This window comes from Micromys minutus (genome assembly GCF_963924665.1).
Source record: "Micromys minutus genome assembly, chromosome: 10".
Lineage (NCBI taxonomy): Eukaryota > Metazoa > Chordata > Mammalia > Rodentia > Muridae > Micromys > Micromys minutus.
In genome coordinates, this window is record NC_137979.1 from 22,607,617 (window position 1) to 22,635,547 (window position 27,931).

Sequence of the window (27,931 nt, forward strand, 5' to 3'; positions counted from 1 at the left end):
TTCCAGCCATTTCTACCAGATTCTCATTCTTTACACAGCTTTTCAGCCCCATTGTACACACCTTAATCAGTGGGATTATTCACTACTCCCGCAGAAAACTTGTATATAACCAGTTCTTCCTTCCCGTTCCAATTACAAGCTCTTAGATGCTTTGCTAATTCAACATAGAAATACAGTCACGAACTGAATGGTTAGCTTTGCTTTTGCATTTTTAGAGGGTGTAGGCGTTTTGAGTGTATGTTTCTGCACTACTTGCATGCAATGCTCACACAGAGGCCAAAGAGGGTGTTGGATTTTCTGGAATTGGACTTACAGCCAGCCATTTGTGAGCCTCAATGTGAGTGCTTAGCACCCCTAGGGAACCTGGGTTAAGTCTTAACTGCTGAGTCAGTTTTTTTAATGTGGAATATGGCATCCTATAATTCTCAACTTATGTGAAGGATGTCCATCAAATATGGTATGGGGACCTTTTTTTTTTTTTTTTTTTTTTGACAGTGGGAGTAGAGATTTTAATACCATAAATCAGAGTGGGCCCACCTCTCACTGCCAGGCCCCTTCTGGGGCTTTTTATCTTCATATTGCCTGGAAGGCTGTCTGCAGCCAGGGCTTCCCCCATCCCTAGGAAGGATCCAGCACCAGCCTGAGAAGGGAGGCAACAGCAGCTAAAGGAGTGGGACGAGGAGAAAGAAGCTTGTGCAGGCACATGTAGGTGGGTGTGTACTTATGTGTGAGAACACATGTAAAGTGTCAGGTTTATAGACCCTGGCTCAGAGACAGTATAGGATAGGAAAGGAGGTAGGACAAGAAACACATCCTTTCTCCGTAGCACTGTGCGCTTACCCTATCCCAGGGACAGATATAATGGATCGTGTGGGAAATATCCCTAAGTCTGAGCTTTCAGGACTTGAGCCCTTTGAGTCTGGTGGAGTGACAGATCCAGTCTGTGGGGACAATAGGTCTGTCTCCTTTTGAAAACCCTGGGAAGGTGGGAGGTAAGAAGTAAAGGGAGGCAGGTCTCTGCTAGAAGAACTTGACTCCTCGGCCATCGCTGACAGTGATAACCTCAGCCTTGTGCTCCTGCTGTAGGGCCTGCAGAGCACGTAGCAGGGTCGCCTCATCCAGCCCATGGAACTCTTCATCCTCTGTGTCTTCCCCACTGGTCAGTTCATACAGGGTAAACACAGAGTTATTCTGGCCACTCCTGGAAACCCATTGATAAATGAGTTTCCCCCATTCTTCTGGCCTCCGCCACATGATCAGGAAGCTAGACTTATTCTTATCCAACCACTCAAGGTTCCCTTTCTCCCTCAGTTCTTCTAATACAATCTGAATCGACTCCACAGGAAGTTTTCGCTGTAGCTTGACATTGTTGAAGAGCGGGCTCTCCTGGGTTTCCATCAGTCATGCTGGACTGTTTGTGCAGGCGACAGAAGGACAAAACCAGAGAGCACCAGGCGGCCAGCTGCTTCTGCCAGGTGTCCACGTTCGGCTGTAACGTAAAGAAGGGCAGGAAGCAGTATTGCCACAGCACTCGAAACTCATCGCCATCGTAGTAGCCCAGAAAACCCGGAACCGACCCCACCCCCTTTTTTAAAACCCAGATATGGACCTTTCTGTCTGTTGTGGAATTTGGTATGGCCTGTGGCTCTGGTCCTGTTGATATGCTTTAAAGCCTTTTAAAGAATGTCTGGGTCCCCCATGAAACTTTACCCAGGTTTACCAGGGAATTTGGGTAGGAATGGGGTTAATGACCCTCATCTTTTATAAAATCAAAAGTTGCTGACAAAAGCTTTGAAAACCTACCTGCCCATCACTAATCACTACGAGTCCTTTCAAGATGAATCATGTCAGCTAAACTTAAGCTATGTTAGGTGGGAAAATGGAACTTCTCTGTATACTTATCTAAATGCCATTTACAATATAACTTTAATAAATGTATCTGAGAAGCAAAAAGCAAACAACCCCCCTAAACCCAAATACAGTTTCTATTTATCTTCTGACAGTAAACTAGGGGTTACTAAAAGATTGTCCATGTGGGGCATGTTTAGGATGTATATTAAAAATATATTGACTTGGGGCTGAAGACAGGGCTTGGGGTTAAGAATGCTTACTGCTCTTTGAGAGAACTCAAGTTTGTTCCCTATCATCCATGTCCAGCTTTTCATAAGGTCCTAAAATCCCAGCTCTAGAAGATTCTGCACCTCTAGCTTGAAGGTAACCCAGACTTATAATGACATACCTATATAAAGACACATATAAGTATATATAATTTTAAATAGTAAAAATAAATCTTACAAAAAGAAATAAGTTGACATGTTCTTCTCTCTCTCTCTCTCTCTCTCTCTCTCTCTCTCTCTCTCTCACACACACACACACACACACACACACACCCTGTGTTGATTCAGGAAGGCAATCAAACCCCTACAAGGAAAAATAACTTATGTCAAATGATGGACCCTGAGTAAATGAAATAATAGACGTTGTGCATTCCAAACAACCTAAGGAGGGAGTATCAGATTCCTAAATTCCAAGAGTCTGAATAGTCCATCTAAGTGAGTGAAATAATCTTGATAAGTAAAACACCTCTTTTAAAGAACATACATTGATTGTGTGTGTGTGCGGGGGGAGGGTAGAGGTCAGAGAACAAATTACAGTAGTTGCTACTCTCTTTGAACTCTGGTCTTTAGGCTTGGGGGCGTTATTGCCTCTGGAGCCATCCCACCCCACCCCAACAGCCCCCTTACCTAGAAGGTCCCACTAATCATATGCAACAGTTATCACGCAAGCCATTTTTTTTTTTTTTTAGGACAAGAAAAGCACATCAAAAATTTTGGTGTTTATAAAATATTGGCTCAGAGTTTTTTAAAGTGAAGGTAAAACATAACACTTCTATAGGGAACTCATTCCTAGTAACCCATTTATTCAGCAGCCTCAATGACAAAACAATCAGAGTTAAAAACTGAAATGCTTCAATTACACATTACTCACATGTTCTTCAGTGGCAGTCTGAAATCTGCTGCCCCTCCAAAAAAAAAACGCTCTTATGCTTCCGTGGCTTTCATATCAAGAAGCTAACATGCTAAGCATTCAAAAGAATATCCTGATTTTTTTTTTCCTGCAAAAGATGATCTGTCAGACACATTTCAATCTTATCCAAGGTAGTCAAGTCTGTACAAGTAGCTCCCTTGGTCTGACCATGACTATACCAGCTCAGTCACCTTGGATTGCAAGACCACCAAACCACTGCCCTTAATCATGGTCAGATTTGTTCCATCCTGTTTCCAGAAAGAATATTAGACCTCAGCAACTAGGTACAAGTTTGTATACATACACACTGATTCTTTCATTTTCATAATTAAAAATACAAGATAATAGTTTGCTGATCAATAAACAAAGTATTTATTCAGCACCCATGTGCCAAGCACAGTGCTAGGCACTGTGGTGGATACAAAAATTAAGACATAGACCCTGCCCTTAAGGAGCTTACATTCTCATGAGGGAAACAAAACCAACATCCATGTAGCAGCTAAGAACAGTACAAGACAATGTATGATTTGGTATAAGAATTTTAGTACAGATTTGAAGCTTCATAAAGACTGAAAGAAGACAGTGAAATAGACCTTAGTTTTGAGATTTTAGTGTCAGAGTCTTGAAAGACTGAAGAAACTTAAATTGACGTCTAGGGAGAAGTAGGAAGCAAGGTTCAGAGAAAAGACACAAAATATGCATTTGCTAAGGGCTAAGAAGTGACTGCCGACTTCGGAGTGGCTTAACCATACAAGCAAGGCTCAAGAGCTTTAATGCAAACTCAAAATAGTAAGTAGCTTGGTTGTCCTGAAGAGGATGGAAGGGCAGGATCTTAGTTAACACAGATAGAACTCACCTGTGAAAGGAAAATATAGCCACAAAATAAAACAGTGGCCGAAGGCATGACAATTCTAGGAAGCATGTTATGCAACATGCCAATAGCTCCAATTTGTTTCCTAATTCCCAGAGGACCCTAGAGACAGTGTTATGGTTCCATTTCAAGATCCAGGATGTGGACACTTTGCCTCACACAAGTACAAAAGAAATATAAAAGACGGGGACACAGAATGACAGAGAAAGAAGTGGAAGAAACAAGTAAAAATTCATAGTGAAAAAAACACACCAAAGTATATAAAATCTATCTCCTATGGAGATGCAATTGGCATGTCCATTCATTTTTAAATGAACATATACTGTATTCCTGTAACAACAAAACAAATGCCCTAAGCTTTAGGTGTGCTTCTTGATTATTTCTGGTACAAACAACTCAGGAAAAGGCTCAAACTATATCCATGTAAGCTTAAGTGGTCACAGAATCCCATAATCCAATCTCACCTTTCTGTTGACTCATATCACAAAAAGGAAGTGCGTTTTGGACGAATCAGAACTCAGAGGTTTGCTGGGGAAGTGAGGACTTTTCCTGTGTCCCAGTGAGCACAGGGATCCTGTCAAACAACACTGGACCAAAGACATGCCAAACTACTAAGAGGCCAAGAGACTGAAATCTGCACTGCCAGGGGACAGTGTGGCACACAACATGGCATTCTGCCACTAGGGATTCACATTCTAGAAATCTGCGACTACCTTAGGCTATACATCCAAAATACACTTTCTGCTTTTTAGTCATTAATATGTATAAGTATTCACTGTTTAAAATGAATAGCTGGTGAAGAGATGTTAGCATTAAAAATCGGTCACAGTAGCTCCATTAATTAGCTAAATCTAAAATCAACTAAGGGAAAATAAATAAAATTTTAAAGAAACCCATTTCTGGTTTAAAAGCAAGCAACAATAATAAAAACAAATTCCTAAAAGTTACTGATAAAGCTTTCTTGAACAAAAACAATAATCAAACATAAAATCCCATAAGGATCATACAATCTAAGATTGTCATTAAACTTTAAAGATTTTTAAACAAGACAAAAGCAGTCCCATTGACCCACATCCCATAAAATTACAATGGTCTTCAATTATTTACTCGTTCCATTTAACAAGCCATACTCATTCCATTCCTTATCACATTCCAGTTACTCATTAAAATACTTTCCTCCTACAATGTTTCCTATAAGCCTGTGTCCACCTTTGAGAAAAATCTCAGCTGAAAAAGCAACTCAGCCTAAATAGGATGATCTAGTCTGGGGAGTCCTGTGCCTCTTTGATATTTATGAAAACTATCTTAGATAAAGCAGCATGAATGTAAAACTGTTGAGTCAGACAAGATGTACCATCTTTGACAAGTATTCACTGAACCATCAGCATGACTGCTTCCAAAGACCCTAATTTCTACCGGACTGGGAAGGTGAACCAGGCACTTGGCCCTGAAAAGGTTTTGAGCTTTCTTGTGAACGACAAGAGGAACACAAACCCAACTGCTGCCCACTCTTATTCCTGTGCTTTGACAAAGGGTGGCCATTACTAATCTGTGTGTTTCTTAGTAGAGAAACTCCGGCTCAAAGAGGTGTCACAGTTGTTTTTTGTTTACAGCTGGCTTCTCTATAGTCAGATTCCTTGGCTATAAGAAACCACCCTCCCTTCTTCCTCCTTCTGTGGTCTAAACCTGACGCTTCATGGTTTTCAGATGGAGAACTATCTGAATGGCAGAAACCAATCTTCTTTCTATTGAGGCTAGCACTCTGAACCACAACTAGTCAGACAGATGTACACAGCTGTGTATTTCCAATCTTGAAATGAAATCCAGTTGAAAGCCATGGAGACATGAGGGCAGGCACGGAAACTGCTGTGTTCAAACATATGCAGGAGAGCTAGAACACATTACCATGATTTAAAAGATCACACGAAAGCTTAAATACAGTGTGAGAGAGATGGAATTCAGTTTTATTTTGTCCTCTCTGTAACTTCCATTTACACCACGGCCTTGTCTATTAAAGAAGAGGAGGAAAATCCTGCCTTTTGCCACCGAGTTCAAGTAACCATGTACTTGTTGGAGGCAGCAGGCAGGATATCTGTTTCTCCAGTTTTTGGCTCCAAGAGGTTATACTTTTAGTACCAGCATAGTGAGGAACCCCTGGCAAACTGCTGGAAATGTCTTCTGTGTTAGTCGGTGTACCATCCCGTAAAGTGCTTCTGGAGTTAAAAATCTGTCAAGCTGTCAAAACTGTCCACGCTTTTGCAACAAGGGATAACAGATCCCAATGGACATCTCACTGAGTCTTTCTCAGATGGGTCTCGGAATTGGCAGCTGCTTTACCCTCCAAGGCGCTGGCCCTCGCCCCAGGCGAAGCCTCCTGGCCGCTCCTCAGGTAGTGGGTTGTAATTGGGATCCTCATCTGGTGTATCAAAAATAGTCCTCCTAAAATACACAGAGATCATTTAGATTGGAACAGGGCTTCCACAAACAGATGCCAACTCAAGAGGTATTATACTGTGAAGGCTCTGTACTTATTTAACATTTACACTAATATTTACCTCTTATACTAATTTTTACTCTGGAAGCAATAAATGCTCATGTAGTAGTCAAATTCAGACACATAAAAAGAATGGTGGTTGCTGGATGACAGAAATAGGGAGCTATTTGATGGGTAGAGTTTTAGGATTACAAGATAAAAACCTAAGGACAGTGGCCATAGCAGCATGACATAAATGCACATATCACCACTGAACTGTTCATTTAACAATGGCTAAGATGGTGAATTCTATGTTGGAATGTGTGAACTCAGTTACAAGGACATCATCATTGCAATTATAGAAGGAAAAGCAGTAACTGATATTGATGTCCAGTAGTAAGGAAGGAATATAATTATGTTAAAAATGAACCACAGACTATATCATGCAGCCACTAAAATTCTGCAGGCCATTTATAATAGAAAAGTAATTTTTCCTTTTTTTTTTTTTTCCAAGTCAGAATTTCTCTGTATAGCCTTGGCTTACCTGGAACTGTATCTAGAAATCAGGCTGGCATTAAACTCAGAAATGCACCAGCCTCTGCCTCCTGAGTTCAGGAATAAAAGGTGTGCAGGGGATTACAACCACCAGTAATTCTAGTTTCAGGGGATATACTGTCCTCTGGCCTTTTGTAAGCATATGCACCCATGCATACTATGCACATAAAATGCAGATATACAGTGGCAAAAATACATTTATGAAATAAATCTTTAAAAAATTAAAATTACATAGTTATAAAAAAGTGTATACAATTACTCAATCCCAAGTGGTCAGCCCCACACATCCACATACAAGCACACCAGATGGACTAAGTGGGTAAGAGAATGTCGGGTGTGTCTGTATAACAATTAAAGAGGAGGTCATGACATAAAGAGGGGGTGGGGGAGACACAGGAGTTGAGGGGAGAATGGGCAGAGTAGAGATGATGCAAACACAGCAATCATGTAGGAAATCACCAAAAGAATATCTAGACAGTGAAAGACGCAAGACTGCTTACCAAAACCAGTCCAGAGAAACCGCTATGTACAAGTAGAATTATACAAGATTTACTTCCTTCTGGTTTTCTTTTTCTTTTTTTTGATGTTGTTGTTATTGTTAATTCAAAAACTTCTCCCCCAAGATGGCCTCTTGGAATGTTACCTAAGTTGGCATCAAACTGAATTCAACTGCCTCAGCCTTCCGAGTAAATGGGACAACATGCTAACATAGCTCACTAGCTGGTTCTTCTTCTTAAGATTTATTTATTTTCCACTTAATTCTTTTTTTTTAAGGTTAATTTATTGGTGTATTTTACGTATATGGGTATTTTGTCTGCATGTACATCTATAAGCCAAAAGAGAACATCAAATTTATGGGACTACAGTTATAGACAGTTGTTAGCAGCCAATGGGTGCTAGGAATTCAACCTGGGTCTTCTGGAGGGTCCTGTTACCATGGTACCACGTTTATTCTTTTTCACTTAACTATTCCTCGACAGAGAACTTATATCAAATCATTTTGTTGCCTCTTTCATGTAATAGTTCCCAAGAACACAAAACTCTAGAGCAGAAACAGGTCTCATAAATCAAAACTGTAGCCGTAGAAACTGCAGTATAAAAATGAAGAGGTGTGCTTCAAGCCTTTTCTGTTCTGTCCCCCCCTCCCCCACATGCTCCGCTGGTCAGTACACCATCAGCATGTCCTCTGGACTGTGCTGCTGCTCCTTCTGCTGTTCACGTCTCTCTATCTGGACAGCAGCTTCCACAGAACCTACAGGCTCCTCTCTGGGACACAGGTCCTAGTGGTCATTCAGGACAGTAACTGCAAAGTCACTGTGATGTCAAGAGCTCGGTAATCACAACCCTGGCCCTATCTGTTTCTGGCTAATCCAAAAGCTCCCCATTGCAGACATATTGCTCAATCCGCAAACACTGACACGAACCAGGCACTGAGGGAGCCCAGTGAAATCATGGTTTATCTGCATGAGATGTGAGACATGGAGTGAAATACTCACAAAATAGATGGTGTTTTCAGAATTCTTATTCCACCAGGCTGATTGGGAAATATATCTTCCAAGAAAAAATATATGTGCCCAACTGCAATACCTATAATCAACCAGAAGTAAAGGATAAAAAGGAAGATGAAAATTCAAGTTTAAGTTCTCTATCACCATATACTTTACTTAGGATAATTAAAAAAAAAAAAAAAAAAAAAAAAACTACAGTGAGTTAGTATCTTTCAGATATAATAGTTAAACAATCATGTAATAGCTATGTATAAAGACTAAACAGAATAAACATGAAAGACAGTGAAAATAGGTAAAATAGTAGAAAAAGTGATAAGACACTTACCCAAAAGGTCCACTATAATTGAGTTCCCCAGCAACAAGGAGAACCCCATGAGCACCCAGGGCAGAAAGGGGGCCTGGAAGTTTAGAAGACCAAAGAAGTTCATGCGGACATAAGGGTTCCTTCGGCTCCACACGTAGACCAGCATTATTGTAAAGGCCTGGCCTAAAAAAACTAAGCTCACAAACAAACCAAAAAGCTAGCAAATGGCATTAAGGAAAACATCAACATGAAAGCTTACTAGGGAAGGCTAAGCAAAGAGCTAAAGGTTGCCCTTTAGCTAAGATCTGAGTTAGAAAAGCTGAGTGGTGACACTTTTAAACCAAAAGAGGAAAAGTCTGAAATTAATTACCCAAGGCAGCTAGGCAGAAACTGGCTTGGGCTGAATTATCTGGATTATAGCTACTACAAACTAAAATTCTGCTTTTTAAAAAAAAATGCACCTATTATATATATATGAGTGCTCTGTCTCTATGGACACCAGAAGAGGGCACCAGATCACAGATGGCTGTGAGCCACCACATGGTTGTCAGGAATTGAACTCAGGACCTCTGGAATAGTAGTCAGTACGCTTAACCATCTCTCCAGCCCTAAAATTCTGTTTTTGTGATGTTCTTGCCTTTTTGGGAAACGTTAATTCCTTTGACAGTAAGTACAGTGAAGCTCATTCACCATCAACACCTTCGCAGGTGTTGACGCATGCAGGCTGGAACAAAGCTGCCACTCGGCACTATACCCAAGTCTGATACACAGAAAAAAAATCTCTTTTTAATAGTCTTGACAGTGACTTAATACACGTCTTCTTACAAACCTAGTTTAAAAATGAAGTCAAGATGAAGTTACTGAGATGCTTCAAGATAACCTACCTGGTTGAAACCGTCTTGCCCAGCAGGGTTTCTTGTTCAACCTCTGGGCTTGGAAGCTGTGAGGGGGGCTGTGAAATAAATAGTAGCTCCTGAGGCTACAATCTGGAGATCTACGTTTGTCTGTTTGTCTAAAATATCTAGTAAATCATGGAGGATAGATGAAAAGCTTGAGGATTAGACAGTCTGTTCTTTAGTATTTTTCTGTATGCTATTTGTTGAAGGATACAGTCATTAAAAATCCACCAAAAAGGAACATAAATACGAAGTCTGCTGTCCGACCTCGGAAAGAGCCTTCTTCTAGCATTCGACAATAACGATATCTTAAGTTTCAAGTTAAGAAAATATTAGGCATACACATATGAAGAAGATAAAATGTAATGAACCACTGAAACATTCTTGGGCTTTATGCAATTTGTAAACAGTCAAGTTGCCTTTCTCTAAGAATGTTTAAAGAGTAATCTGGTTTCATTTTTCCCCATCAAGCATTTTAGGCAATGTCAAAACTAGCACCATATTTTCCAAAGCCTGTCACTGGCTGGGATGCTAATTCAAATACTACATGAACGCAGTTCCAAACATCCTTAAATCTCTTCCAATTCATACTGTTTTCTTTCCCATGCTCAACTACATGTTAATTTGCACCGTATTTGTTTTGTTAACTTAGAAGGAATTCCTGCAAAGAAGCCTTGTGTGATAACTATTTTTCTAGGCCAAGCAGGCTAAGCATCTCTATTTTCTAGTCAATAAAAACTATAATGAAAAGGGTTTCATTAGAAACTTATCAAAGTGATATTTTATGTAGGAAACACAAGAAGCCATTTTAGGGTATAAGTCGAATCACCCCTAAAGGCTTGCTGCCTCCTACAGCAGCAGGTACTCCTGAGCAGGAGTATTAGGTTTGTGAGAAATGCCTAGCTCAGCACACCCAATTACCATCTGACTCTTAAACAACTATGGTTTTTCCTGTCTTTAACCAAATCTAAACATGTCGAGCCAGCAGACATTCTGTCATTGTTTTTTAGCCCTGCAATCAAAATCCCCACTCTCAGAAAACCATTCCAAAACCTGGGAAAATTCTGTTGAGTTACCAATGTTTCAGGCTGTTTTACTACTGTACCAGCTGGTGCTGATGTTATTTTACAAATATGCCTACAATAAATCACAACTTAAGGACACAAACATCTTTCAATAGTTGGAACCTCCCTATAAACAAGGAGTTATAAACAGTTTTAAATATTATGATCTGATTACAAACTACAGGCCCAGAAGCCATAACTAAAATGCTATAAAAAATAAACAAGAGTAATAGTTTCAACTTATAGTATAAACTAAATTTTATATGTATACTATATCTATATTGTATACATATTATATAACCCAAAGTTTTGATGTTGACTCCATTTATTAAAGGATACAGAAAAATCATGTTAAACAAAAAATTAAATCCAACTGGACCAAAAAATAAGAAATTGGTGATTAACCTCCAGATCTGCAGGGGGAGTTGGGTGGGGGGAATCAAGAGAAAGACACATTAAGTATAATACATGACCAGGAAACATTTCTATACTAAGATAAAAACAACATCCTATGACTCTGAGGCGCCAAAGTCCTAGGTGGAGCACATTCAATCGGAGCACCCAATCCCATTCTGGATTTGTTCTGTCCTGCACAAGTTTGCGTGTGTGCACACATGAAAGATACTAATTATACTGTAAAATTTATACGGATGATAAAACAAAATATCCAAAATCATGATTATTTCCTATTAAAGCCACACTATGCCACTGGATAAAAGCTAGGCTACTGTGCAGAACAGAGTGCTTTTATATGTGTAGTGACCATAATCTAAACAAGGAGTTTATAGGTACTAAAATTTACAGGGATTCAGTATGTGAAGCTGCCAAGAAATGTTTCTGTATTAGCTACAACATACTGATAGAACAATTCTAGGATAAGCAGTCAGGTTCTAGTTTGAAGTTAACTTCCTTACAAGACAGAATTAATGCTCTCATAGACAAGGAAAGATGCAAGGGCAGTCTCACCTACTCAACATACAACTACTCACAAAGCTTTATGTATTTACTATCATATGTGAGATGAGCAAGCAAGCTGGTGTGATCATTGTCATTTCACAAGTAAGGACTCTTAAAACTTAGGGCCTGCCCAAGGACATACATATAGGTGGAGACTGTGGTAGCAAATCTAGAACTCCTAATCCCAAACTTAATGTAAGAATTTAACCTTGGCTAGGGATGGTTGCTCATGTCTATAATCCTAGCACTAAGGAATCCAGGCAGGAAGATCACAGGAGAACTGTTAAGTTCAAGAGTTGCCCAGGCTACATAAGAGACCCTGTCTTCAACAACAACAACAACAAAAACAACAAAACAAACTGCACAGTGATGCACACCAAGGGGCTGAGGCAGGAGGACACTATGAGGGTCATGCCAGCCACAGCCACAAGATAAACTATCTCAAAAAAATAGACAAAAACCAAACAAAGAACCTAACCTAAGCAGTTAAGGCAAACAAACCAGAAGGAAGCAATCCTAGCAAAGGTCACAGGCATCCTGACTTGGTAAAGTCAAGGTACCAGAGGACAGACTACTTCATACACCCTTGGTCACTGGTAATTTACTTGTGATTAGTACTGACAGATCTAGTCACTCAAGACAAACTCTAGGCATATCTGTGAGAGAGTTTCTAGACTCAGTCACCCAAGGTGAAGGACAACACTAACAGCACCTTTTCACAGGCTGGGGTCCTAGGACAACCAAGTGGAGGAAGGAAATTGAGCACCCCTTCTCATAACTTTATTGCGGCAATGGAACCAACTGCCTGAAGCTCTGGATGCCACAATTTCTCAACCACAGTGGACTTTACAAATGGTTAGCCAAAATAAACCCTTTCTTTCTTAAGTTGCTTTGTGAGGTATTCAGTCACAGGCTCTAATGCAAACAATCCAGAGTCTAAAGCATTTTCACATAGTGAGGACCCCCAAATAAGGGTGATCTAACAGAAAAGATAATGTATCTGAGGGATAACAAAAGCCCAGTCTTGAAAAGGGAATGTAACACATTTGGGACAAGGGAAAGCATCAATAAAGCTGAATTACAGCCTCCATTTCACCTAGAGTGTGAATGACCATCAGCCATGAAAACACACTTCTCTTTAGCATTTTAATCACTAATCTAGAAAGTCAACATTCTGTTTTTAGATAATGGGATAAAACTTTTGTTAGTGTAATCTGACTTCTAGAAGATCAATGTTTTACCAGAACTGAGTTTAGGAGCTGGACCATGAGGATTAACAACAGTGATTGGTGTGTCAGGGTGGCAAATGGACAGAATAAGGCTATCCTGTCAGACTCCCTGGGCAGCTAGCTTGTCAGTCTATTCTCAAGTCACATTATTATTACTGTTGGTGGTGGTTGCTGTTACTGTTGTTTGTGTGCTGAGATAATTTCTTGTAGTTCAAGGTGGGCTCGGGGATTATGGACACGTGAGTTCTTAACTACTTGTAGTCAAATAAAGAATCTCAACACATCAAAAACACACTAAAAACAGAAGATAGATTCAAAATTCCCACCCATAGCATTTTTCTTAAGACAGTGTCTCTTTATAGGCCAAGCTCACCCAGGACTTGCCATCTTCCTGCTTACTCTGCCTGTACCTGGCTCCACCCCTGTCAATTCTAATTTGGTATCTGATGAGGAGTTAGTTCACAAATACCTAGCAGCTCTTTCATGCTTCTGGCATCCAACCAGGCTGTGGAATTCCCTCTTTACATCCCAACAAGACCAGTAATCAGAGATTTCCCCCACTGGGTTATTTTTTTGAGAATGTATTTGACAGGATTTACTACTTAGTAAACAATATGGAAAAAAAACGATAGTGAAAACATTAATCATAGTTGCTACAGACCACTTACTTGAAAGTGTTTAAAAATTAATTCAGGATTGAAGTATAACTGAAAAGGTGTGATCAATTCCAACTGCTGAAATGGAAAAAGAGCTTCTTGAAGCAGATCAATCGCAAAACAAGATTTCAGCACGAACAACAAAGGATTATAGCTCTAACAATTTCTGTCCTTTGGGATAAATTTGTCTTGTGACAGCTGGTAAGCGATTCTTTAGAATTTGCACAACTGTTTTGTGTCCACACACAATGCAAGTTTTATGTTGAAATATTTGAGGATGCTATAAAGCAGGCGGGCGGGAATATTTTAGAGACAACAGCATCTTTTACAAATCTGTGCGTCACGTGGTCATCACCTCAACCAGCAGGATGAGACAACTCGGAATAAGAGATTTATTAACCCCGCTACCATTAGGACTAAGTACATGCGGCCAGCTACTTATACCCACAGGTCGTCTTTTGAAAGATGTTTCCAGACAATTCGAGATTTCCATACTCAACATAATAGTCTGTGAACCTAGCGGACCTTACTCCCACTAGTCACCTGGACATAGCTAAACCTCTCAAGACACATTTTTGGGTGGGCGGCTCCCGCAGTTCTGATTCACTACACGTCTGGACTTCATCTGTTTGAAACTGACCTGGCCCCTCATGAAGGAGCACACCCTTCTCAGGTCACTGGCGTGGCACCCTTGGGAATACCCCAAACCCTGGAGTCAGCTCCGGATGTCTCCACCCACCCCTGGGACCAGACCCACTGGGCTTCTCTGCGGCCCAAACCCGTTTTCTGAAGACGCAGTCATAGCTAGCCTGGAAAAAGAGAATGTGGTGCCACAGCTGCTCACCACGGCCGCGGTGGTGAGGACGCAGGCGGTAGTGTAGGCGCGGCTGACCGGCGGGATCTGCAGGTACTCCAGCCGGAGGCTCTGGTACGCCATCTTTCCCACCGCGCCTGCCCCCCTTCCCCTTCCGCCAATATGCCAGGCGGCGGGGCGGACTCAAAGCTGGCCTTCAGCCTACCCATTACTGTCCAATCAGCGCTGTGTACTCGGACAGCCACCAATCGCTGGCACCTTGGGGCCGCTCACCCACCAATCAAGAGTTGCGCCTCTGCGTCGGCCCATCCTTACTTCTCCGCCTACCAACGCAGAGCGAAAGTACCAGTCCCTTCCGCCAATCCCTGCCGGCCACAGCTAGCTTTCCCTCCTTGTCTGCTTCCTTTTACCAATCGCGGCGCCCCCTTTCGAGCCACAGATAGCCAATCAGGAGTGCGATTCATCCCGCCTTTGCGTTCGTTCGCAGAGGCCGGTCTCAGTCCATTCCGAGGAGCCAGCGTCGCTGCCTTCTTCCAGCAGCTCAGTGTAGTTTGAAGGAAGTGGCGGGAAGCCGGTGTGTAGCGGACTCCATCACTCCCAGGATCACTTCGGTAGGGGCTGTGTGCTCTCTGAGGAGGCGCGGAAAGGGCGGGATCGGAGGAGTGGCCTCGGTGCCGCGGAGCGTTCTTTAGGGAACCCCTCGGGTCCCGTCTGGCTGGGTCCGGAGACCTAGAGTTCCCGGCATGCATCCTGGCCGCGGGGTGGGACGGGAGCTGGAGCTGCCGGAAGCGCTTCCCGTTCTGCGGTTTCTGGGCCTTGTCCGTGGTGGTCGTAGGCTCTGAAGTCCATTACATTCGTTGAGATGGTGTGGGAACCTCCCTGTTAATCTTCAGCCGCAGGATATCAGAGAAGAGACGGTAGATGAGTTAATAGCACTGGGGGAGAAAGCACAGGAGGTAGTGGCTGGTTCTTGAATCCGCGCCTAATGCGTTGGATTGGAGCAAAGACTATTCTGATCGTGGCAGACGTATTCAGTAAGTTATAAAGAAGCATTAAACATTGTGGGACAAAAATGTGACTGTCGAGACTGGCAGGCACCAAGTAAAAAGTTGGAGAGAATAGCACTTAAAAGTAAGACTATAAGGCTGAACGTAGTGGCTAGAGTGCCTACTAGGTATGTAAAAGGCCCTGGGCATACTCCTTAGCTCTATAAGAAAGAAAAAACAAGTTTATGACTACCAAATTTACGAAAGTTAGAGTATTGGCGGATGCAAGAAGTTCTGGTCTACTCCAAGTGAGTGTAAACCTGCTTAGATGTTCTGAGAATGTTTTGGCAATGTTTAGTGACATTATATATGCAAATATGTAACAAGTCCTAGAAAGATCTCCATTATCATCAGCTGGTGTTGTCTGTTATGGCTAGAAGATAATGAATATCTCCAAGGTTCCTAGCAATTAAAGTGAAAATTAAGAACTGTTTTGAGACCCTATTTTGAAATATAAAGGATGATGTCTCTCTTCTTGTACTAGTCTCCATATGCAAAACCAATTTTCTTTTTTTTATATATATAAGTACACTGTAGCTGTGTTCAGACACACCAGAAGAGGGCATCGAATCTCATTATAGATGGTTATTGAGCCACCATGTGGTTGCTGGGAATTGAACTCAGGACCTCTGGAAGAGCAGTCAGTGCTCTTAACCGCTGAGCCATCTCTCCAGCACCAAAAACCAATTTTGTAACCTGTCAGTTATGAGCATAAAGAATATCCTGTAAACTCAGACTTCTAACATCAATTACACAAGAACAGATGCAGCTAAGGTTGGTGGGGTAACTAAATACCCACATCTCCTTATTCAGATGACTTCGTCATTGTGTTAGAGCAGTGAAGAATGACTTAGTCTCATTACCAAGTTAGAGTGAAGACACAGACACAAAGTACACATGCTCCACTTAAGAAAATCTGTAATCTTGAGTAGTGCTTCTATTATAATACAGTTTCTAAAAGGTGTAGTCATGACTCATCAGTAAAGAGCCCAAGCTGCTGCTTCCAGAGGACCTGAGTTTGCATTCCAGCACATGTTTAGTATAACTTTGGCTCCAGTTCATTGGACACCCACTTCTGGCCTCCAGGGGCACCTATATGCGTGTGGTATGTGCACATATAGGCATATACACACATATAAATAATAAAATCAAATATTTTTTAAATTACTGTATAAAACTGAAAGAACTTAAGTATTTTTAGATGACCAAGTGACTGAATAGAAAGTAGTAAACAAAAGACAAAATTAAAAAGATGGGGTCTGATAAAGGAACTGCCAAATAAGAATTTAAAAAGTTTACCCAACTGTAAAGCAGACTCTTCTGGCTTTAAGGTCATATCATATGGAATGTTTCTGACTTTGTTCCCATCGAAGTCTCTTAAATGTATTCTCTACATTTTATAGATCTGTGCCATCTATATAATATAGATTTTATATATAGAATTTATAGATCTGTGCCATGTCTGGCATTAAAGGATCATGCAAACTTGTATCACAAAATAGATCCACAACCAGATAAAGTAATTTAGAAATTGTTAAGAGTAAGAGATCACTGATTACCATTACTGTTACTATTTGATTGCTCTTAAAATTTAGCCTTAGACCACCTAGGTAGGAGAGTGAATTGTGAGAATATTGTGCTTTGATATGGACTGTCACTAACTTATGTGACTTGCCAGTGAAGCATATTCTTAGCTGTACCTGCAGAATCTTATATTGGAGTATCAAGGACAAAATCAGAAAGAACCTCATTAATCTATTTTAGTGTCCTCACCATCTATTTTTTTAATGTGTATTTTTTTTCCTCTTTATTTTTGCTTTGCTTGCATGTAAATACATTCACCACGTAGGTGCCTGGTTTCCTTGGTGGCCAGAAAACATTGGATTCCCTGGTATTGGAGGTAGAGACAGGTGTGAACCACCATGTGAGTGCTGGGAACTGAACCTGGGTCTTATACAAGAACAGCTAGAGCTCTAAACCACAGAGTCATTTCTCCATCCCAACTATTGTTTGTTTGTTGTTGTTTAATAATTTTATTTTTTGAAATGTATGTGTATGAGTGTTTTGTTTACACATGTATGTGTATGGTCTCCTAAAGAGGTTAGAATAAGACATTAGATCCCTTAGAAATGGGGTTATGATGGATGGTTATGACTCACCATGTGAGTGCTGGGAACTGAACCCTGGTCTTCTGCAAGAACAAGTGTTATTAACCTTTGAGCCATCTCTTCAGTTTATTTATTTTTAGTTTTTTAGTGTTTTGAATGTTTGCCCACATGTATGTGTTTCATACTGTGTGCAGTGCCTGAGGTGGTCAAAAGAGGGCATCAGACCCCCTGAAACTGGGATAATAGGTAGCAGCTGTAGGAGGGAGAGGAGTAGGATTGGGGAAACAGCAGACATGGGTCCAGGAGACAGAGGAGTAGAGTCAGAGAAGATTGACTCGGGGCTAGAGAAGAGGATTGAGCAGAGAACAGGAGGTAGTTGAAAGTGAGTTGGGTTATCAGACTGAGAAGACAGTGACAGATGAGCCAGGAGAAGCTGAGCTAAGACAGAGAAGATACTGTTAGGAGACAAAAAAAAAAAAAAAAAAAAACTCATGAAGAATCCACAAGCAAAGTAGCTAAAAAGGAAAAAGAAGACTAAAAGCTATGATTGTGAGGTTTTATGTATATTCTGGAAACCAAATCTGGACCCTCTGCAAGAGCAGCAAATGGATTTAACTGCTGAACCATCCCGTCAGCCCTGCTCCTCATCATCTTGATGTGTGCACAAAAGTCTCACTAGGTTTCTTGATTATTTGGTTGGTGGGGAAGGACTGTCTTATTTTACACCCTGTGTCAGTCCTCCCAACACTGCAGTCACAAACATAACACAGGTGTAAGGGGAATGGGTGTACTTCCATGTATGATTGACTGTGAGCTACCCTTTCTCTTCTCCCTTTTAGAACAGCATCTTCTTACTAAATTGGCCAAAGGTTGGATAGGGCATAGGCTGAGAGGGAGGATAGATGAAAAGCTGAAACCCTTAAAAGAAGCAAGTGTGTGCGCGCGCATGCACACACACACACACACACACATAACATTTTTGGTAGTAAGATGCTTGAACCAGCGTCAGGGATATATGTAGCTGAGTGATAGAATTTTACCTAACATGTATGATGCCCTAGTTCAGATCCTAGCATTTAAAAAGAAGTGCTAGAACCTAGTAAAGTGTTTGTCACGAAGAGCATGGGCATTTTGTCTGGGATGTGTGTATATGATAGAACTGCTATGCTACTGTGGTCAGTCAGACAAGTAAATGAACGCAATAATATGCTCCCATGGCCATAAGGAAATGGGATGACATGGTTGTCGGTGCTTACACTGGAAGGAATGCCACTCAGATCCTTGAAACAAGGGTATAAGCTCTGTCATTTCATTGGATTTTTATCAGATGGCTAGGGTAGAAGACAAGGGAACTGAGGTCATTATAATGAGGTAATTAGAATGGTAGAACATGGTGCCTAAAAGGAATTGGGGAAGAAGTTAAGTGGAAGGACTGGGAGCAAGAAAGCAAAGGTTAGGAATGGGGATGGAGGAAGGATTGTGGAAGATTCAATATGAATGACAATTAGACATTCGGAGGTAGTGGAAGATATAGCTAAGTCAATAAGAGTGCTTGCTTATCTAGGCCCTGGGTTCTAAACCCGGGACCATATAAAAAGTTGGGCTTGTTATACTTCTAGGATCCCAGCATTCTGGTGGTAGAATGCTCCTCAGCTACATCCCAAGTTTGAGGCCAGTTCAACTACATGAAAACCTACACAAACGAGAGTTTGAGGCCAACCCGTAGGCTGCACAGCAAGAAATTGTCTTGAGAGGTCGGTGTGTTGGGTGTGGGATAGGGTGGGGAGGAAGAGCCACAGTAGACAGTAGATCATTGATGCTCAGAAGACCAGCTCTCTAGGGCATTGAGGCTGTCTATTTAAACTTGCCTCAAGATAACAGAATCGAAAAGGATGGGCTTGTGCCTAAGACTTCAGTAATGATAATTGAATGAAATGAATAATGAAAAGGATATGGTTTTCCTATTTTTGACTCAGATAGGGAAGGGCTGATTCTGTCTTCTGTGGACAGTTGAGGCTGGAAGAGACTTCAGACATCAAAGGAGCACTCTTTAGTGTTTATTTGCTTTCTTTGTTTATTTGCTTCTCAGTAATGAGGTTTGTTATTTTGCACTGGTGATAATGTCCAAATGAAACTTTTTTTCTTTGTGTATTTGCAGGTTTTCACAGTTGAAGGCTTAAGGTAAAGCAAGATGTCTGTGGATCCAATGGCCTATGAGGCCCAGTTCTTTGGCTTTACACCACAGACTTGCCTGCTGAGGATCTACGTAGCATTTCAAGACCACCTGTTTGAAGTGATGCAGGCTGTTGAACAGGTTATCCTAAAGAAGCTGGAGGGCATTCCACACTGTGAGATTAGCCCTGTCCAAATTCGTAAATGCACAGAGACGTTTCTTTGCTTCATGAAAGGACGCTTCGATAACCTTTTTGGTAAAATGGAGCAGCTGATTTTGCAATCGCTTTTGCATATTCCTCCAAACATTCTTCTTCCTGAAGATAAGTGTCAGGAGATGAATCCTTTCACTGAAGAAAAATTTCAGCTTCTCAAACAGGAAATCAAAGAGTTACAAGAGAAATATAAGGTTGAATTATGCACTGAGCAGGCCCTTCTTGCAGAATTAGAGGAGCAAAAAACTGTTAAAGCCAAACTCAGAGAGACATTGACTTTTTTTGATGAGCTTGAAAACATTGGCAGATATCAAGGGACTAGTAACTTTAGGGAGAGTTTGGTGTCCCTGGTCCAGAACTGCAGAAAACTCCAGAATGTTAGAGACAATGTAGAAAAAGAAAGCAAAAAAACTGGAAGCATGCTAATTTCTCAGTAGTGAAGAAAGAGCATGTAAATAGCTAGCTTTTCTTTGTTTACTCTTATGTTTAAGGTTTATTGGGTGCCACGTTCCCCTCCTTTCCTAGGTTACACAAAGCAAATCAGCAGATCTGTATACAGGCTCCAGTTCAGACTTTTAAAGCAGAACTTGTGTTCATTTGCTTTTCTCTCTCTGAAACTTGGGTTGACCTCCCTCACATCTGGTAATGTCTCCAGTTCCTTGGGATTGTACTTATTTTGCTGTTGGGGATATTTTAGTATGATTTCAGGAGGGAACAGAATCCTCATGGAACTGGATGTTTCTGCTCATTTTTGCTGTGCAAACCTGGTCTTTGTGTTCATTGAGTATAACCAGGAAGGACATCAGGGACTAATAGAGCAAAAAGGCTAGGCTGAAGACATATCTCCATGGTAGACTATGCTTGGCATGTGGGAGTTTCAGAATTTAACATGCCACACGGAGAGAAGGAGAAAGAGGAGCAGGAAGAAGGAAAAAAACAAAGGGCAGCAGCGTACAGCAAAGGCAGGGGTCAGGGATATGGGATGGCGTATATTGCAATATTAGAAGGGGCATGTCCAATTGATAATGTAAGTAAGATTCAAGTCAAGCTTAAGAGGCGTTAGCCTCCTGTCTATGGGATCATCCTAGGCCAAGAAAACAGCAGAAAACCCATAAGGAAGATTGTGTTAAGGAATCCACACAGCTGGAACAGATGGACAGTGTAGGAATAAGACAAGGGCTGATCGGTGGGTAAAAGTACTTGTAATGCAAGCCTGGTGACCTGAGTAGGATCGCCAGAACCTACTTAAAGATGAAAGAAGGCTTGGCTCCACAAAATTGTCCACTGTGGCATGTACACTCCCATCTCCCACATCGTATTTGCACACACACTGTGATAAGCAAAACCCCTGAGTACGTGTGAATGTGTGCTATCAAAAACTGACTGCTAACTGGAGAGATGGCTTGGTGGCTAAGAGCACTATTTTTCCAGAGGTCCTGAGTTTATTCCCAGCAACCACATGGTGGCTTATACCCATCTGTAATGGGATCTGACGCCTTCTGATGTGTCTGAGGACAGCTACATTGTACTCATATAAGTAAAGTAAATCTTAAAAAACAAAAATGTGACTCCTAGCTGGGTTTTATGTACACCATTGATCCCATTTACTCAGGAGGCAGAGGCAAGTGGGCCTCTTATGAGTTTAGCTTTGCTTTCATAAAGAGTTCCAGAGCAGCCAGGACTAAAGAGACTCCATCTCAAAAAACAAAAAGAAAACCCAGATGATACTTGTTATATTGATAAAGCAGACTTTATTCAGGACCCTTAAGTTAGGTATTAGGGTCATTGCTGCAGGATTTTGCATTGAGAGAGAGATTAGATTCTGAACATAAGAAGGAAAAAGAAGTTGGTAATATGCAGCTCAGGGACAGAATGGGACTTTTTGGGACAAAGCGGGTATCACTGGATGGAAAATTACTAAAAGGGTCAGTGTAAGGGATTTGAATGTATCCCACAAAATTCATATGTTAAAACTCTGATTTCTTAGTGGTACACTGTTGACGTTTTATACTTTGATTAATGCCATTACTGTGGATACGTGACTGTCTGTTAGGGAGTGGGTTTCCAATAAAAGTATGAGTTCAGGTCCCGCTCTTGCATGATCTCACCCTGTAACACCTCTACTATGGGAAGAAACAGCAGGAAGACATTTACCTTAATTTTGGACTCTATACCTGTAATAAATAATCTCTATTCCTGTAATAAATACTTCAGAATTTACATATTACCTTATTGCTTAATATATGGGAAGAGATTTAATTCAGCACTGGCTTTTGCGGGGGAATGCTTAAAGAATGATGCCATAAGCCAAAGATACTCCTACTTTGGTCATGAGCCCTTTGTGATCTCAGTCCTTTTGACTAAAGACAATGTAAGAGGATTAAGCACCCAACTCCTTTATTAACCAATCATGTATGGGGCAAGTGGAACTGTATCACCAGACAGAAAACGTAAGGTTGAGCAGATTAGTAACCAACCCCAGCAATTCTTGTAATTGAGAATGGTAGGTGTTTGAATCTGCTCCTGGCCAGATTTCCTGTCCTGGGCCACGTGACCATGACACCCCTTTAAGAGGGCCATGACAACTGGTTGCATAGCATAGAAACCCAGAGTTCTCCATTCTAATGAGGTTGTTTAGATGGGCCAGTTGAGATTCTGTAAACCCCACCCCACAGTTACCTGGCAATAGCCAGGTATGCTCTGCCCCAGTTACTTGGCACTGTAAAAGGGACGGCTTGCCGCCTCTTTCTCTCACTCTCTCTTGCTCTCTTCTACCTCCCTTCCAGTGCTCATGGCCAGCCTCTACTTGTTTATTCTTCTCCTTTCTGTCCCTACTACTGTCTTAACTCCCCTGGCCATGCCCTGAATAAACTCTGTTCTCATTCTATACTATACCATGTGGCTGGTCTCTCAAGGGGAAGAGATTCCTCAACATGGGTCCTCCAGAGGCATCCCCTTTCCCCCATACCTCACCACACCTCCATAGAAATACCCCCTCCCCCACACGAACACCTCTATATCTTTTTCCCAACATTGGTGCCAAAACCCGAGACATACCTTTTCTTTATCTTTTTATAAACACAACTGGCCCAGAGCTTTTAGCCAATAAGCTTCCCTTTCCAGGCATTCCTTCTGGCAAAGATATTTAATCTCGAGTCCATCCTGAGTAAATCGTATGCATCCTTTTCCATCATGAATAGTTTGGACGAGCAAGGACTGTTTCCCTCCTTAAGGACCACCATGGGAGGGAAGCCTTCATCATACCTAGCCATGCCTAAGTCTCCTGCAGAAGGCCCCTCTGCACTTCTGGCACCCTGAGCTAAGCTGGATTCCCCCTCTCCCCCAATCTCAGGCCTGTAGCATATACTGCCACACCCCTTGCCGTTTTGTACCTGAAGAAACATGGGCTGGGGCCAACTTCCCCGTAGGGGCATCACAGAAACCTGGCATCCCAACAGGGAAAATGGAATGTACCCTAGAGCCTCTGTGTTTCACGCTGGTGTAGTTCTGACACTCTAGCAGAGAGGGGAAATGCAGAACTATGATTACCCCTCATGGCCCAGCCAATACAGCACTTTTATCAGTAATGTAGCTTGCCCTGGGAACTTGCTAATTGATTGGGATAAGGAAGTAGCAAAAAAACAACTCTTGGTTTTGGTACAGAAAAAAATGTTTCTATTTTCAGAACAGATTCTTTGCAAGAGCAATAACCTGGTAGTGGTAAGCAGTTAGTCCTGGAGTCCAGCAAGAAACCTTGGGGGAAAAAAGCCAATCCTCTTTATGGCTTTTTTGTTGTTTGGTTGGTTTTGTTTTTGTTTTGTTTTATTTTTGAAGCAAGGTTTTATGTGCTCAGATTGGCCTCCACTTCCAAAATGCTGGGATTACTACAACTGGCTTACTGTGGCTTTTTACTTAGATAGAAATTATCACATTTATTTCCAATTTAGCACATTGGAAAACTAATGTAGTTGAATGGGGATCCCTCAAAGATACATCTGTGTTTTAATTTCTGGGACTTGAGTGTTGCCTTAAAGAAGGATGGGTATGCGAAATTTTTATTTTGTGAGTATGAATGTTTTACCTACAGGTGCAGGGTGTCCCTGCAGAAGTCAGAAGAGAGTGTTGAATCTTTAGAACTGGAGTTAGGGAAGTCTGAACTCTGTCTTCTAAGAATCGTGAGTGCTTTTAACTGCTGAGTCTTCTCCAGCTCAGTAGTTTGTTTAATGGTGAAACCCTAAAAGGCTGTTTTTAGGCAGGAAAAGACCTGAGTATTTGGACAAGGCAACCTCAAAATTGGTATATTGTTGAGAATCAGTATAGGGAGGCAGTCACCTACAAAATAGTCAGTGGAGGGGTGCATGGTCACTGTGGGAAAACCTGAGCTGCCTAACCGGAAGGTGGGTCAGACATATGACGATGCTGAGGCAACATGTGGCTGATGGGAGAACAGAGGTTAGAGGATACAGGCCACCCAGCACTTGGATGCAGAGGCAGGTGGATCTCAAAGTTCAAGGCCAACCTAGTCACAAGGGAATGAGCAAGAATAAGGAACATAGTCCAAAAAGAGACAGTATTGGAGTATGGGAAGACAAGTAATTGGTGTACCGCAGGTGAATGCTAAGGGCTGGAGGATGATGGGGGGACAGATCTGTTTTTGTTGTACTGAGTATGGAACCCACAGCTCATAACATTGAACTACGCCCCAGACTGGGGCTGGATATTTGAGATTTTAACTTTTTATTTATCTTGTGCATGTCATATGTTTGCTGGTGCTTATGAAGGCCAGAAGAGGGTATCAGATCCCTTGGAGCTGGGGTTAACTGGTGATTGGGAGCTGACTAACATAGGTACTGGGAGCCTTACTTCAGTTCTCTGGAAGAGCTGCAAGCATTCTTTTGTTAGTTCATTGGTTGGGCGGGTTTGGGATCGGGGGTGGGTGTATGTGTGCTATTTAATATTTTAAGGTAACACCTATTACTGAGGGAAGTCAGGGCAGTCTCAAGCCAGGAACCAGAAACTAAAGCAGAGGTCACTGACAGGTGCTACTTACTCTCTATGATTTGCTCCCTTTGTTAAATTGTCATTGTTTTACCCACACACACACACACACACACACACACACACACACACACACACACACAGCTTATTGAGTCTGTTAGTATTGTTTGCATGTATAAGCTTCCCCTGTGGTACGTCGACAACATGACTGCCCAAACAAGTTCTAAACCAGGACAACATCAATGCAAACGCTACCAAGAAGGTGCGGAGGGGTGGGGGTGGGGAGAATCTCATTGGTCCCACCTACAGACAACCACAGGTAACCAAAATATGCTGCAAAAGAATATGAATGAATATTTAGTTTTCCCCAGGGATGAGCTCCCTAGTCGACTATTACTATGCAACAAGCATTCTAACTGGCGGAGCCATCCCCAGTCTGGACACTGAAACCAATGTTAAGATTTTAGAGGTAATAGGCCTAACAGTAGTGTGGCTGGTAGAACTAGATGCTTGTACCTGGGGTAGAAAATGGAACTTGGATATCTGGAAAGTCTCGTAACATGGAGTAATAAATGTTGAGAAATGGGTAATTTGGTTTGGGGACTAGCGGAAGGAATTTACTGTTGGGATTAGATAACACATTCATACCTAGGACCGTAAAGTGAGAGACAAAAGGGAATGTGTGCTTGGAGAGCATTAGCCCATACATAGGGATTCAGTGGAGGGAAATGCTAAACGTCAGTACCGGATCCAGTACCCACGGGCACAACCGGAAATTGACGTAACTGTTTTGGTCCGTCGGAGATGTAATTTGGGGGAGCGGTGCCATTGATGGTTAGAGGGAATTACTGTAAACAGGCTGTCATCAGGGGACAGTGGGTGTCAGACTTGTGGCACAAAGAAGCAAAATACCAAATCACATGGTGATAGGAGATCAGGGAAAACCAGAACATCGAAGGAAGGCCCTTCTACTGGAAACCAATTTATAAAAACTCAATCTGGGTCCATCATGGAGCAGATCCAGAGCTTAGCTGAGAGGCTGTACTGGGCCAGAGGCCCCTTGGTAAGGAGGCAGTGGATGATTCTATGCTGAGTAATGTAGCAAAGTCAGACTGCTGTTAGGGGATTGTGGGAATAGGGATCTGGACATAATGACAGATACTACAGAGGGGCCTGTATAGCTCTTTGGTGTGGAGAGTTTCTGTACCTAGAAACGCTGTGTAATCAGGTCATCTTTACAGGGACAGGGGGGATGCTTTAAAGAAAGGGGAGGGAAATCTAGAGCAGAACAGGAAATCATCAAGGGTCATCATATAGTTGGAAGTCAATGGACAACTGAATACAGAGGAGACTGAGAATATGATTTATTCCATCAGACATACTGCAATTACAGACATTTCCAGAGTATAGCAGTGTTAGAGTTTTGCGTTTGAACAGCGGACATGAATAAACTGCGGGTGGGTGAATAACCTCCAAAAGTGAGCTCTGGTATTCACTTTTTTGAGTCTGAGACGAGGACGTCTCAGTAGGAACTCTTTGTTACTGACAGACAGTCCTTAATCCCAGCCCCTCCATCTTGGTACCACAGTTTCGGAAGGCTAGCACAGTCTTCCTATAGACCGCAGCAAAGGAAAGCCCCCAGTCTCATCTCATGGAACACACGAATTCTAGGCCCCCGTCTCTGAAGACCTGTGACCTCTTGTTTCACACAGTCCAAAAAACCCGTCTTGAGCATTGGCTTTCTGGTGGTCAGTTCTGCTTACTACAGGCCGTGGGTCCTTCCGGTAGTTACAAAACCTAAAACGGGAAAAATACACAGCCCGAGTCAGCCCCAACTCCCGAGGGGGCAGAATCTTCTTGACAAACGCCACTCACCTCCTCCAACATCCAGCCATATCCGCTGCTCTCCCAGGTCCGCCAGCTTGGTGATCGCTGAGTTCTTACCAAAAGAATCAGGTACAACTGGCTCATCCCGGTGTGACGCAGCATCATGAGGCTCCAGCGCTCCGAGCCTGGGTGCTGATTTTCCTTGCGGTACCCTTTCAGGGAGGCCGCAGGCTCGGGTCTGGTTCATCCTTTAAACGACAGGAGGTTGGATTCTGCGCTCTACAAACACAAAAATGCTGGGCCCTGACGTTACAAAGTGGTAGGATACAGAGACATACTAATTACAAACGGGGTTCAATTCAATCCAGGATTATACTAATTGCACTCAATGTACAGGTGCAAGCAGAACCTATTTCATTGTCTGCAGCGACTCTGGAGACTCTGGACCGTCTGATGAACAGTTAGACAAAGCGACAACAAAGAAAAGAAGCATTGAACGCCAGATGAAGGGGGTGCAGCACGTCTCCAAAACAAAAGGCTATGCTTCTCTTTTCCCTCCCCTCCCCTCCCTAGACTGTGCGCCCACCCCGTTGGGCCCTGGCCGCTTAGGCAAGCTGCAAATGGATATAGGTGAAGATGCAGGAGGTGATGGAGAAGGCGATGGCCGCGTAGATGAAGATGGAGAGGTGTGGGAAGTGATCGAGGTAGCAGCCCTCTTCCACCGGAGGCTCTTCTTCCTTGGGCTCTGGACGGGCGGCGACTTTTCGGGACAGCCCGGCGCGGGTCCCCGGAGCCCTCCCGCCCGAGCGCCGACCAGATTTCCTGCCAGCCGAGGATGCAGACTTAGGTGCACGCGCAGTGTGGCCCTCCTCCAGGGGAGGCTTATCGAACAGGCCCTCGTACTCAGGGTCAGAGTCGAAGTACATCTGCTCTGGACCCCAGGGCTTGCGCGAAAAGGGACCTTTAGCCATGGGCGCAGAGCACGGGCGGATAAGTTGCTGAGAAGAAGAGAAGTCCCTACTGGGTCGCAGTGCAGTGGGCGGTGGCCCGGACTGCAGCAGTATTTCTACACCCTGGGTGGGTGGGGGTGACAGGGGCGGAGCCAGCAGAGCAGGGGGCCTCTATGGGGTCCGGGGCCTCTCTGCCCAGACCGCTGTTTCTCTGGCTCCTCCTTTCCGCCCACAGCCTGTTGCAGAGGTTGGCCAGCCAGC

General features: G+C 42.6%; 3 protein-coding genes and 1 pseudogene across 9 annotated transcripts; 1 reads left to right on the plus strand and 3 right to left on the minus strand.

Moving 5' to 3' along the window:
- Nucleotides 1-917: 917 nt before the first annotated feature.
- Nucleotides 918-1,572, minus strand: LOC308426202 (vacuolar protein-sorting-associated protein 25-like; annotated as a pseudogene). Its single transcript has one exon. The product of its transcript is annotated as a vacuolar protein-sorting-associated protein 25-like (transcript).
- Nucleotides 1,573-5,577: 4,005 nt separating this feature from the next.
- DERL2 (derlin 2) lies at nucleotides 5,578-14,500 on the minus strand (the record flags this gene model as incomplete). Of its 3 annotated transcripts, none has more annotated exons than XM_080924221.1 (7): nucleotides 14,385-14,500; nucleotides 13,553-13,618; nucleotides 11,038-11,111; nucleotides 9,849-9,942; nucleotides 8,760-8,955; nucleotides 8,423-8,513; nucleotides 5,578-6,337 (listed from the first exon to the last, which is right to left on the minus strand). In XM_080924221.1, the coding sequence occupies exons 1-7, from the start codon at nucleotides 14,475-14,477 to the stop codon at nucleotides 6,232-6,234; spliced, it is 720 nt and encodes a 239-aa protein (XP_080780347.1). In that variant the 5' UTR covers nucleotides 14,478-14,500. The 3 variants fall into 3 exon arrangements, with proteins under 3 accessions (XP_080780347.1, XP_080780348.1, XP_080780349.1); XM_080924222.1 differs by having other exon boundaries at nucleotides 13,553-13,615; nucleotides 14,385-14,486; XM_080924223.1 differs by lacking the exons at nucleotides 5,578-6,337; nucleotides 8,760-8,955; nucleotides 9,849-9,942; nucleotides 11,038-11,111 and having other exon boundaries at nucleotides 8,448-8,513.
- A 361-nt stretch (nucleotides 14,501-14,861) lies between these two features.
- Nucleotides 14,862-22,066, plus strand: MIS12 (MIS12 kinetochore complex component). 4 transcript variants are annotated; one of them, XM_080922328.1, is made up of 3 exons: nucleotides 14,866-14,965; nucleotides 19,128-19,262; nucleotides 19,667-22,066. In XM_080922328.1, exon 3 carries the CDS (start codon nucleotides 19,700-19,702, stop codon nucleotides 20,330-20,332), a length of 633 nt encoding a protein of 210 aa, XP_080778454.1. In that variant the 5' UTR covers nucleotides 14,866-14,965; nucleotides 19,128-19,262; nucleotides 19,667-19,699; the 3' UTR covers nucleotides 20,333-22,066. The 4 variants fall into 4 exon arrangements, with proteins under 4 accessions (XP_080778456.1, XP_080778454.1, XP_080778453.1 ...); XM_080922327.1 differs by lacking the exon at nucleotides 14,866-14,965 and adding an exon at nucleotides 15,231-15,388; XM_080922329.1 differs by lacking the exon at nucleotides 14,866-14,965 and adding an exon at nucleotides 15,584-15,648.
- A 4,241-nt stretch (nucleotides 22,067-26,307) lies between these two features.
- Nucleotides 26,308-27,691, minus strand: LOC308426749 (uncharacterized protein; the record flags this gene model as incomplete). Its single annotated transcript, XM_080924660.1, has 2 exons — nucleotides 26,308-26,690; nucleotides 26,769-27,691. The coding sequence occupies one exon, from the start codon at nucleotides 27,689-27,691 to the stop codon at nucleotides 27,326-27,328; it is 366 nt and encodes a 121-aa protein (XP_080780786.1). The 3' UTR covers nucleotides 26,308-26,690; nucleotides 26,769-27,325.
- Between the last annotated feature and the right edge of the window lie 240 nt (nucleotides 27,692-27,931).